Consider the following 12026-nt stretch of genomic DNA (forward strand, 5'->3'; position numbering starts at 1 on the left):
TGGGGTTGCAAAATATTTTTTTTCTTATTTATATTATCGTGCGAGTTTAATCAATATGTTTGTTGTTTGTCTTTTTCGGAGCTTTGTCGATTTATTATGAGATTATTCTTTCTTTGTTTCGAGTGTTATTGTCACGCCTTTCCCTGTCCCAAAAGCCACTTTCTGCGACTAGATGGGAGGGTGCTGCCTAGACATCCGTCACGTATCTCACTAGGAGTTGATGCGATGAACGTTTAGTAAGTAGAACAACTCTCTTCATCTTGCCTCATCGCAAAGCCTTCACCTTGAACCTTTGAGAGACTTACTTATCACAACGGAAAAACGTACAACCTTTAGACTTTCTCCATAGCTTAGCATTGTTGCCATAACAAGGAATATCATTCACTAAGCAGTAAGTACCATTAATAAGCAACGAGATAGGCATAACTTCTTTTATTTACTTAACACTTTACACAGAGTTCACGCTTAACAATTACATTCATTTCTCATGCGAGACATGTAAATAAAACCTAAGCTCTAGTCCACACAACTTCATCCACTGAAATGCATGCTGCTTCTTACAACAAGGTAATTAGAAGTGTAAGGACCCCTTTCTTATCCTTCTCCTCGGTCGCCCAACAACAATTTTAGAGACAAGCTTTAGGGCTTCCTTTCCTTGATTCAAACCCTTCACACTCATCATCTTTTGGCCTCACCAAACTTGAAGCATAAGACGACCTTTCTTCGATTTAAGCTAGAGTCCTTGGTGTTAAGGAGTGAAGTTCTTACCTACTGACTTCTTGATAGGATGACATAACTTGCATGCCGTACAAGTTTACATAACAACCCAAATTTCCCTTCTTTACTTGGCTTCTATGTCTGACCTCCATTCCTTACTTGGCTTCAACTCCTGACAACCTAAGGAATGGAAAATTTAAAACGTACGTCAAAGACTTGGTGAATGATGGGTTTAAGATAGACCTTTTTGGAGAATACAACAAGTTAATAACAACAAACTTAAACCCATGAACACAAATATTTCAATGCATCAACACAAGTTCTTAATGCAATCTACAAACACAGCGACCACAACAGTGCCACACGTTCAATTAAGCAAACATTCACCATTCACTATTGAGACTTGGGATTCTCCCATCCATATCTAATCGCCAAGACCTAAAACTCATTTCACCAACATTTACCCACCTAGACTTGGGATTTACTTCACCAGCGTCACATGTTAAACCTAGGATTTTTACCTATGTTGGGATTTCTACCAGCGTCTCATAACAATCTCATTCTCAAACCTCAAATTTGCTTTCACCTGTATCTCATCGCCTAGACCTGAGATTCACTTTACCAGCATCACAAGATAGACTTGGAATTTGCTTTCACAAGCATCACATATTTCATTCCTTGCCTAGACTTGAGATTGACATTCACCGACATCTAGCATTAATAACACAACTCATTCTCGCTTAGACCTGCGATTCACTTTCACCAGTTTCTCGCATTAAACATGGTATTTTCACCAGTATTTTGCGATAGATCAATCACCATCACACGTTACATAGCCACACCAATGTCAAAGAGAGATATTAGCTCAACAGATCACATTCAACTAATAAGATACAATGGACATTAACAAAAGGATTACAGAAGAAAGCTTAAACATTCATAAAGTATTTTCTTTGTTTGAAAACATTATAAATTACGATGCTTTGGTGATGAATAACATGCATTCATTCCTTGCCTAGATCTAGGATTCACACTCACCAGTATTTAGCATTAATAACATAACTCATTCTCACTTAGACCTAAGATTCACTTCCACCAGTATTTACCCACCTAGATCTGGAATTCACTTCCACCAGCGCCTTGCGTTAAACCTGGGATTGCCACCAGCATCTTGCAATAGATCAATCACCATCACACATTACAGAACCACACACCAATATCAAAGAGAAATATTAGCTCAACATATCACATTTAACCAATAAGATACAATAAGCATTAAAGAAAGGATTCCAAAAGAAAGCTTAAACATTCATAAAGTACTTTCTTTGTTTGTAAACCTTATAAATTACAAAGCTTTGGTGATGAATAACATACCTTCATTTAGAAAGATAATTTGCTCATGAAACCATTTACCTTTGTGAGTAATTCTTTTATGTTCATAAATCAATTTTGTATTCTTTTGCTTTCTCTTTCTGTACATCGTGTAATTGTGTGCAAGAATCACTTGTTATACTGTGTCAACATAGGAAGTCTAACAATCATACACAAAAATAGGAAGCTACAGTGTGTAGAGAAATGATGAAATCTTTAGAAGATACGAAACACCAAGTCAAATCCTTCAGTTTTAAGTACCCCTCGAAAAGTTATCATTCCAAAAAGATCTTCTTCAATGTTCTTCATTGTATTTTTACCATCTTTCACCAAGAAATACTCTCATTTACAAAATCCCTTATCAGGCCACCCCATGTTGAGTAATAAACAATCCTCCTTTTCAGCACCTAAAACGATAAGGGTCTAAATCATAGAAAGTGCAAAAGGATGGAAAAGCGGCTGATGAAGGAAATGTGGGAATAAAAGATTATGTAAAGGTGATGGCAAAAGAAAGTGTAAAGATATATAGGAATAAAAGATTATGTAACAAAAAGAAGACGATAGGAATAAGGAAGAAGCGAAACGACCAGGCAAGGAAGGAGGATCTTGAACTTCCAATAAAAGCATCCCCTTGTCTGATGTTGATTTTATAGGGTTAGAAACAAGGACCCCTACAAGATCCGCAAAATAAAGTCGGGTCCTTAGAAGAAGAAGCAAGGGAGAGAGTGGGAGATAAAGGTGGTGGAGGGCAGGGCCGAGGAGTTTGAGAAAGAAGAAAAGAGAAACACCATGTCAGAGGAGAAAGTGTCCACCCACAAGTAAGAAGAGATCCTAGCGTGTGCAAGGATGCTCTTATGAACACAAGTATAGAAGGGAAAAAATGGAAAGTTGGGACCTCATCACCATCAGGTATCGATTTTGATGAAATTTTTGCTCTAGCGTGTGTAAGGATGCTCTTATGGACACAAGTAGAGAAAGGGAAAAATGGAAAGTTAGGATATCATCAATATCCATATGCCAATAAATAAAAAGGTATCGACTTTGATGAATTTGTGCTCTAGTTGTTAAGATGTCTTCCATACGTGTTGTTTTGGGTTTGACAGTTAGCCTTGACTTAGAGGTCGAGAAAATGGATGTTAAGTGTGCATTTCTTCGTGGGGATTTAGATAAAGAAATCCATATGGAAGAACTAGAGAGTTTTAAGTAGAAAGGCAAAGAGGATCTGGTGTGTAAATTGAAGAAAAGTCTTTATGGGTTGAAACAGGCACCGGGACAATGGTAGAAGAAATTTGAGTCAGTTATGGGGGAGCAAGGCTACAAAAAATCTACTTCTGATCATTGGGTTTTTGTCCAGAAATTTTCTGATAATGATTTTGTTATATTATTACTCTATGTTGATGATATTTTGATTGTTGGTAGGAATGTTTCGAGAATTGGTAGCTTGAAGGAACAATTGAGCAAATCGTTTGCCACGAAGGATTTAGGGCCAACAAAGAAAGTTCTTGAAATTCGAATAGTTTGAGATAGAGCATCCAAGAATTTATACATGTCACAACAACAATACATAGAGAAAGTACTTGAACGTTTCAAAATGAGTCAAGCAAAATTGGTTAGTTCTCCTTTACTGAATCATTTCAAATTGAGCCGTAAACATGACCTTTCAACTGATAAAGAGAAGGAAGATATGAATAACATCTCGTATGTTTCAGCAATTGGGAGCTTAATGTATGTCATGGTATGTACTAGACTTGATATTACACATGTTGTTGGTATTGTTACTCGTTTTATGTCTAATCAAGAAAAACAACATTGGGAGGCAATCTAGTGCATCATGAAATATTTGAGAGTTACTTCCAATTTGAAGCTCACATTTGAGGATGAAAAGACACTACTTACTGGGTATATTGATTCAGATATTGTAGGGGACTTAAGACAATAGAAAGTCTACTCAGTACAACAGATGCGCCTTTTAATAACATCCAACCATAACATTTCTAAAAACATGCTATAAAAACTAAAGGAAAAAATGTGGAAAAGCAAAATATTAAAAGCGGGAAAAAAATTCAATTCATTTTTTAGGGTTTGCCCATCTTACGCTCCTCGCAAATGCTCATTTTCATTTTCGTTCTTTCACTCCTCAAATACCTCTCTTCAATTTCGTTTATGTTCATTCATGCTCCACCCTCAATTCAATCCTCTCTTCAATTTGATCTCTCCCCACATTCACTCTTCGATTTTGTTCTTTCACACCCATTCACCTTCATCTCGTTGTAGGTCTCAAACCTCTATTCGATTTCAATCACGCCTAAGGTCAGAAAAATTTCTCTCTTGTTGGTTTTGACCATTTTTACGTTGAATCGTGTTTTTTTTTTTTTCGTTTAGAGTGTTATTACTCGTGGAGAGATGAATAGTAGAATATAAAAGTTAGTGATTTTCGATTAAATTACAAACAGATTTCAATACAATACAAAATTTAATAGCTTCATCATCAATATGGACAATCTTTCCAACAAGGAAATTTCTCACAATTTCAAGAATTTCAGTGAGTCTCTTTTTTTTTTTTCTTTTTTGCTGGAAAGTAGAAAAAAAAGTAGAAAATATGATGTATCAAAGACATTATTAAAATAGGAATTAAGCATTGGAAATAATAATTATTGTAATATATGAAAATTGCAGAGGAATTTTAGTAGAAAAGGAATGTTACGTGGCAGAAACAAGATAGGGAAAGATAATGGTGATGGTGATGAAGCAGGAGGAGAGTTCATACTCCAATAGCCAAAGTTACTTTAACTTCAGAATGCACGTGCTCAACACTTGCAAGTTCCTACCCAAAAGAAACCATTAACATTTGGAGCTCTCATTTTTTTTTTTTTAAATTTCTAATCAACTGACCAGACCCAAAATGGGATATGGCTTATGCTATTTTTAATAATTTTGCCCATGAAAAAATGTTGCGGTGTGTTTGTGTGTGGGGGGGTAGGGGAAGGAGGGTAGAGCACACTAGAAAAGCAGGCAGTGTTGGGGAGAGAAGAATTGGTGGTCGGCGGCAGCAGCGGTGGTGCACTGAGCCATGAGACAGCGATTAGTAGCACCCAAAGAAACGACGGAACCAAAAAGCTTCGCATTAGAAGATCTTTTGTTTTGTGCTACACTGTAAGCTCATTTCTTTTGTTTTTATCTTTACCATTCAAATGAATTATTTTAATTTTGATTACGAAATTAATACCTTTTAATTCTTTTTTAATTTTTATTTTCTAATAATTATTGTAATATAGGGTTAAAAATTCCAATCTTAAGTTTGGAATCAATATCATTTTATATATGTCAAGCATCACAACATGTTTTTGGTATTTGTCTTTATGTTAGTTTATGTTTTGATGCCCAAGATTTGTGAAGATTGAGGTGCAATTTAAGGTGCAGAAGGAGAACATGTTTTGATGTTCGAGATTTGTGAGATTTGTGGAAAAGGTGTCATGTCACTTAACCATTTTGATTTTTCATTCATATAATTTCTTACTTCTAAATCTCTTATGTGTACCCAGCAAAAAATACTCTTAATGTATTTAAATCTACTATTCAATAACTTTTATTCTTGCACATTCAATGTCTTTGATCGTAGTCACAAGATGTGTGTGAGAACCACAAAATGCACCCTTAAACATATTAAGTTAAAGAAATATTTGATATTAGTGCTTTCAACTTTTGATTATGATTGATTCATTTAAAATTTTGGTATTATGTATATTTGAAGGTAATCTTCAAAACATCTTAATTAAATTGCCTCATCCTTCTTTAATGTCTAATCTTTTTATTTTTATTCAACATCAATCTCCTAATTTGATTTTCCCTCCTACTCTGTTATCCTTCTACTTTCTTTTAACTTTTTTTTTTTGGATCAATCTAGAGTTCTTTATACTCTTCATTAGTTAACTTCATATCTATCTTGATCACAAGCCGTGATAGCCGCATTTTAGTGTGTTACACACGAAAGTGGAAGTGAGTTGAAGGGTGAAAAGGAGTTACAAAACAAAACATGGTCATACTATCATTGGTTCATAGATGAAAATCAAGTTACTAAAAGGTAATTCAATACCTAGTCTTCCTAACCCATAGTAGTATATGTTTCTCATAGTGAAAATTGATGATTTGGCATGGATCCATGTGTCTTGGAGTTCAAATTGGCTGGGAAGTTAAGGATGTGGATGCAAATTCTTTACTTGTTTTGTATTTGTTGGATTATAGGTATCTTCAAGGGCTTAGACTTGAAGCTTGAAGTGCAGCATAGAAGGTTATTCAAATGGATGCATCGAGATGGGTAGCTATTTTTTCTTTGTTGATATTGATGGGTAGCTGTTTTTTCATTGTTGATACTGATTTCATGGGGGTGGGTAATGATTTTTTAGATTTGAATTACAACATCTTTGTGGGTTTTTGTTATTGTTTTGCTTTGTTTTAGCTATTGGTTTATTTGACTAGTGGCTTGCATGAGATTTTGTGATCATGTATGGTGAATCATAAAGAGACAGAACTTTGCTTCAGTGTACTTCGTATTAGTGAAACATTTTTTATAAGCTTTATGAATTAATTTGAAGTATTTTTCAATAGAGAAGTCAACTGCTTCATTTTCACTGTTGGTTTAGAGGTAGGAATAAAAGAAGTTTGATATTTACGACCATTTGTGTAATTCTTTCTGTTGTTGTGAATTTGTTTGATCACTCACATAGTTTATTCTTTATTTTATATTTCGTTGTGTTTTTTCTTATAGCCAAAGATCTGATATGTTGTTTATGAAGTTTGAATTTAGAATTAGTGTTTGAGGTTAAAATATTTACAATGACTAAAATGGTGTTTACGTAAAGTTTAGAGCCTTTTTCTGTTTATTGAGAACTTCATTTCAATTTTTTGATATAGACAAGTTTTCTTAATGGTTTGGAGATGGAAAATAACACAAAGGTACACAATTAGTTTAAGTCGTGAAGAAGCCTAGGACATTCTTATTTTAGTTGAATTTTTATTATGCAATTGAAAATCGACAGTGTGAGAGTGACGACAGAAAATATTAGGAGTTAAAACAATAGAAACAACAAATTATGTACTATTCGTATTTCAAACATTTGGGGATCAATATATGGTCCGATCGAGCTGAAATTTTGACAGTGTATTCTTGGCAAAGGATCTTCATTTTGAATAGTGGATATTTGGTTTGGAGCTATCTACAATCAGATTCTAGTAGATAGTTGGATACCACATATTGTGAGATCTTTCTATTTTTCTTCATTGTTATAGTCGTTTGTTGTTGGGTTTATTATTATTGAGATACCACATATTGTGAGAACTTTGTTGTACCCATTTAAGATTATAATGAAAATTTGGACTTTGGTCTTTGGGTTTTTACTTCTCACGTTGAGGAGAGTTTTCCACCTTAAATTCGTTGTGTCAATACTTTGATAATTATTGTTATCATTGTTGATTAATAATATTCTAACATGTTCACACAAGAGTGAGATAATTGATTCAAGTGAAAAGTGTTTATCCCAAAAAATTGTTCATGTAATCTCTATCATTTAATTTTCCTAATAATAGTTGTTGTAAGTTCATATATTTGGTTTATTTACTCTCCTATTAAACAAATCACATTCAATAGGTAAAAAAAAATGAAAAAAAGAAAATATATGAATGCTACAAATACATTTTCTTTTTAAATGAAAATGTATGACATATTTCAATATGAAATTACCATATGTTTACTTACAATAATTAAGAAAAACTATAGCTAAAAAATTATGAGAAAACTTCTTATCTTATTTTCTATTTTTAAATAGTCGATCGTTATAGAAGTTATCCATATAAAAATATATCCAATCTTCTCTACAATGGCTCGAGCTTTTTATTCAAGATCTCCTGCAGCACTCTTGGAAGAGTATTAGCCTTTGCCTACATATACAACCAAACTATAGAAATCACATCCAAAGTATTTAAGAGCATTAGCCTTCTTTTCCTCCCAATTTTAAGTTTAAACTACAACAGTTGTTCTTCAATTGTTAAGTTTGTATTTATGGATAATTGAAAATATAGAAATCAGATATAAAGTATAATAGACATAGCATGCAGATATACCAAAATTTAAATCTAATCCTAAATCTCAATTTGTGCCACTGTCTAGTTAATAAATAAGAGTTTACGAGTATAGATTTTGCTACATTTAATTTGCATTTATGATTTATGCTTTAGGGATCTTTTAATTTGCAAATTCTAATTAAGTTGAATAACTAAACTGGAAACCACATCTAAAGCTGATAGATTATTAAGAATTTAAAATATTTACAATTCTTTTAGCCTATCATTTCATTCCATGTTTTGTGTATTTGTTTTTTAAAATTAAACTTCTAAACTCTAGTTTCATCTCTAAGGTAAAAATTCTAAGAAATAGTTTTTAAAAATTGATTTGGTTTTCTAAGAATTTAAATGTTTCTTTAAATAAAGACAAAATCATTATAAAGAATTTAGAAGTAAACAAACATAAATTTAAAAAACAAAAAAGTAGGAACCCCTATAAGATTAACTATATGTCACTTTTAGCTTCTATAAACATTCATTTTACCTATAAATTACTTACTTTTAAACTACTTTTTACCAATAATATTTTTAAAAACTAAACCAAAAACTTATTTTGTTTAAAAAATTTGGCCAAGAATACGATTTTAAGATAGGAACAATTGTAGGAAATTAAAAGAAAGTATGGTTATCAAAGAAGGCACAAGTGAACATACCTGAAGGAGTAAGGTGAGGAAGAGCCTCCCATTAAAGGATCGAAAAGAGGAAGCAGTTAAGAGGAGAAGCCCATCCTCTTCCAGAGAGAGGAGAATTTGTGAAAAAGGAAGTTGTGTGTGGGTTTGATCTTCTAAGGCTATTTGAAGAAGTGCTTCTGTTTCACTAAGCCAATTCACAGCACAAAACGAACTCATCCATGGTTCCTTATTGTTCTTTCTTATTTGCTTTAAATTTTCTTCATTAAGCTTTGTGACAAGGCCTTCCTTCCTTCTCCTTAATCCCTCCACTTGCTGTTGAAGCTCTGGAATGTACTTCAATGCCTTTGATATTGTGCTTGGATTACTCATTCTTTTCTGTGTCATAACCATTAGGTGATAAAAAAGAATTAAGGTAGATTATTTGGATCAGCTTTCTAAATTACTATTCTATTCTTGAGGGCAAAAAAAAAAAAAAAAACGTTATCTTAAGAATATGTAAGTATGTGTGCATATATTTTCAAATGTTAAATTTTTTTTTTTTAAAAAATCATTTTTGGAAAATACTCAAAAGTATTTACCAACCTCTTAAACTAAAATTTGATAAAATGTTGGAGTTTGTAAAATAAGAATTTATTTAGAATGTCTTTTCAAGTGTTTAATTTAAAAAAATAAGTTATTTTGAAAAAAATTAGAGCGTTTGACGACAACTCACAAAATAACTTTTGGAGTGTATTTTGCACAACCTTTATCAAAATAGTTTTAAAAAAATTAGTTTTCGATAAAAAAAGATTTCTTAAGTTAATCCATATGAATTTTTTTTCTTAAGCTCATGAAACACTCCAATTTTAGAAGGGAGACATGAATGAACCAATATTACATTCGAATAAAAGGGATATTGAGGATATGAAAATAAGGTTAATAAAGATTTAAAAGAATTGAATGTCACATCTATACCAACAAGGTGCACTTTCTTTTTCGGTGTGCTTAGCTTGGAGCAATTTTGTAAAATTCCAAAATCTTTAGAACTACTACTACAAATTTGGCCTTCTTTGATGTGCAAAGCATGTAAAAAAAATGTCTTCTTTGATAGTCTTTTCATATCAAGTAGGTAGATATCAAAAAAGCCCGACCATCAAGAAAACTAGTCAAAACATGCCATAAAAACCCTTTTTTTTTCCTACTCCTTTTCTTTTCCATACCCACCTTAGCTCCGTGCCTCAATGATTCTTGTACTAACAATTGTAACATTGAAATCCAAATTTATAAACAACTTCTACAAATTTTTAATGTAGGAGTGAGGATTTAAACTCGGGACCTCTTGTCCACAGGTACATACAAGTGTCCACACGAACTAAGTGCATGTCCACCTTCTACACCTTCTACAAATTTTAAAAACCATAAATTACAAACTTTCAGTTCAACTCATTAACGTTGAACACAATAACTAATTTAATTTTGATAAAATCACTTATTTCAATCTAATTATAATTACAATAGTTAACTTTTAAAAAAGTACTATTGTATTATTATTGAATAGAAAGTAATAATTGGAAAAAATTAGTAAAGATTTAAGAATATTATTGTTGAATATCATGTTTTCTGAGCATGTTAACGAGGGTTCGAATTTTGTACTTCGTGTAAAAAAGTTTTTTCTTGATGGACCATGTCCATTTTCTTATCCTAAACCAAAAATTATAAATGTTTATGTTTTCAATAACTCCAATAAAATAAGCATAATTGAAACCAATAAAAATAATTGAAAAAAGTAAAAGGAAATCGATAAAAATAATTGAAAAAAAAGAAAAGAAAACTAATAAAAATAATTGTGAAACGAATTCGGATAAACTACTTTTTATGTTTTCAATAACTCCTTATAAAATTTAAAACGTTTTTACTCTTTTTTAGAATGAGAAACAAGGAACGATTATCAAACACGTCTGTTTCTTAAAAAATAAAAGCAAAATCAGGAAACAAAGAACGAGAATGTTACCAAACGAGTCCTAATTACCTTATGTTTTGTAATTAAATTTTTAGTTTCTTCGGCCCTCATTGAGCTTCTCTCCTTCCTCTTTATATGTGATCATCCTCATCAGTTTTGGTATCATAAAAAATTATATATGTATTGTCTGATCTCTAAAACTCTTGACTCTGTCTTGCTTTTTCGTTATGAGGAACTTGATTTTGTTTCTATTCCCTGTTCCGACGAGTATATTTCTGAATAGGATTGCTATGTTAACCTTGAGGAACAACCGACATCAGGATTGACACCTCGATTTGTCGTAATTGCTTTCAGGACAGGACAGTGGTTGATCTCGACAATGGATACTCATTAAAGCTTAGAGTATATAAATTGTTTACAAAGAGAGACTAACTGTAACAAATTTGAAAATACAAACAGTTGATTAGAAAGTAAAAGCTCATAGATTGATTCCATAAAAATATAAGGTGACAAAAAAATGTGTTTTAAGCTCAAATTAGATAAAGGAGAAAATGGTTATTTGGCACACCCAAAAGGTGATAGAAGATAAGATATATCATACGAAGCAAAACCTACCATTGAATCTGTAGGAGGGAGCAAGCAACGGAGAGAACAATAGAGCGAGTTGATCTTTCTTCGACGGTCGCGCTCGTTAGCATTGTGTTTAAGTTTCTTAGCCATGTCAGTGATATCGTCAGCAACGACACCAGCCGATAATGGGGTAGGACAGCTCTCTAGCTTGACCTGTTGAGATGGCTGCAATGATGAGAACTGAAAGAACGGCTCCATTACGCCGTGACCACTCCCGTCGTGATCCGTCCACTGGTTGAAGTGATTTGTAAGAGAGACTTTATTTTGGCTGTGTTTCGGGATTGTCCTAATTTACTTTCTACTCTGAATGCCTAATATCAATATTTATAAAATAAATATACATGTTTTTATATTTTTCAATATTTAGGTCATTGACTTATTTAAAAACTATTATTTATGATCTTCTTTGATTTCTTTTAAAAATTTATTATTTAATATATCTGTCAATTCAAAGAAAAATGTTAAATACGGACACGAAAATAAAAGGTTAATCAATATGGTAGATCTATTGGAAAGAAAATTCAAAGCTTTAAATTTTATTATACTTTTTTTAATATTGTTTCCTTTAAACACACGTCTAACAAGTTCAATGGTGAAGTTTAATTATAGGAAGTGCCAAA

At 32.4% G+C, this 12026-nt stretch overlaps 1 protein-coding gene and 1 long non-coding RNA gene across 3 annotated transcripts; one reads left to right on the top strand and one right to left on the bottom strand.

Moving 5' to 3' along the window:
* The first annotated feature begins 4152 nt into the window (after nucleotides 1-4152).
* On the top strand, nucleotides 4153-6659 carry LOC116403305. Of its 2 annotated transcripts, XR_004215991.1 has the most exons (4): nucleotides 4153-4398; nucleotides 4765-5241; nucleotides 6043-6169; nucleotides 6331-6659. It is a non-coding gene; the product is annotated as an uncharacterized LOC116403305 (long non-coding RNA). The 2 variants fall into 2 exon arrangements; XR_004215990.1 differs by having other exon boundaries at nucleotides 4765-6169.
* Nucleotides 6660-7616: 957 nt separating this feature from the next.
* On the bottom strand, nucleotides 7617-11686 carry LOC101208325 (transcription factor bHLH101). The gene is made up of 3 exons (XM_004144318.3): nucleotides 11392-11686; nucleotides 8859-9212; nucleotides 7617-8022 (listed from the first exon to the last, which is right to left on the bottom strand). The coding sequence occupies exons 1-3, from the start codon at nucleotides 11602-11604 to the stop codon at nucleotides 7957-7959; spliced, it is 633 nt and encodes a 210-aa protein (XP_004144366.2). The 5' UTR covers nucleotides 11605-11686; the 3' UTR covers nucleotides 7617-7956.
* Between the last annotated feature and the right edge of the window lie 340 nt (nucleotides 11687-12026).

This window comes from Cucumis sativus, chromosome 4 (genome assembly GCF_000004075.3).
Source record: "Cucumis sativus cultivar 9930 chromosome 4, Cucumber_9930_V3, whole genome shotgun sequence".
NCBI lineage: Eukaryota > Viridiplantae > Streptophyta > Magnoliopsida > Cucurbitales > Cucurbitaceae > Cucumis > Cucumis sativus.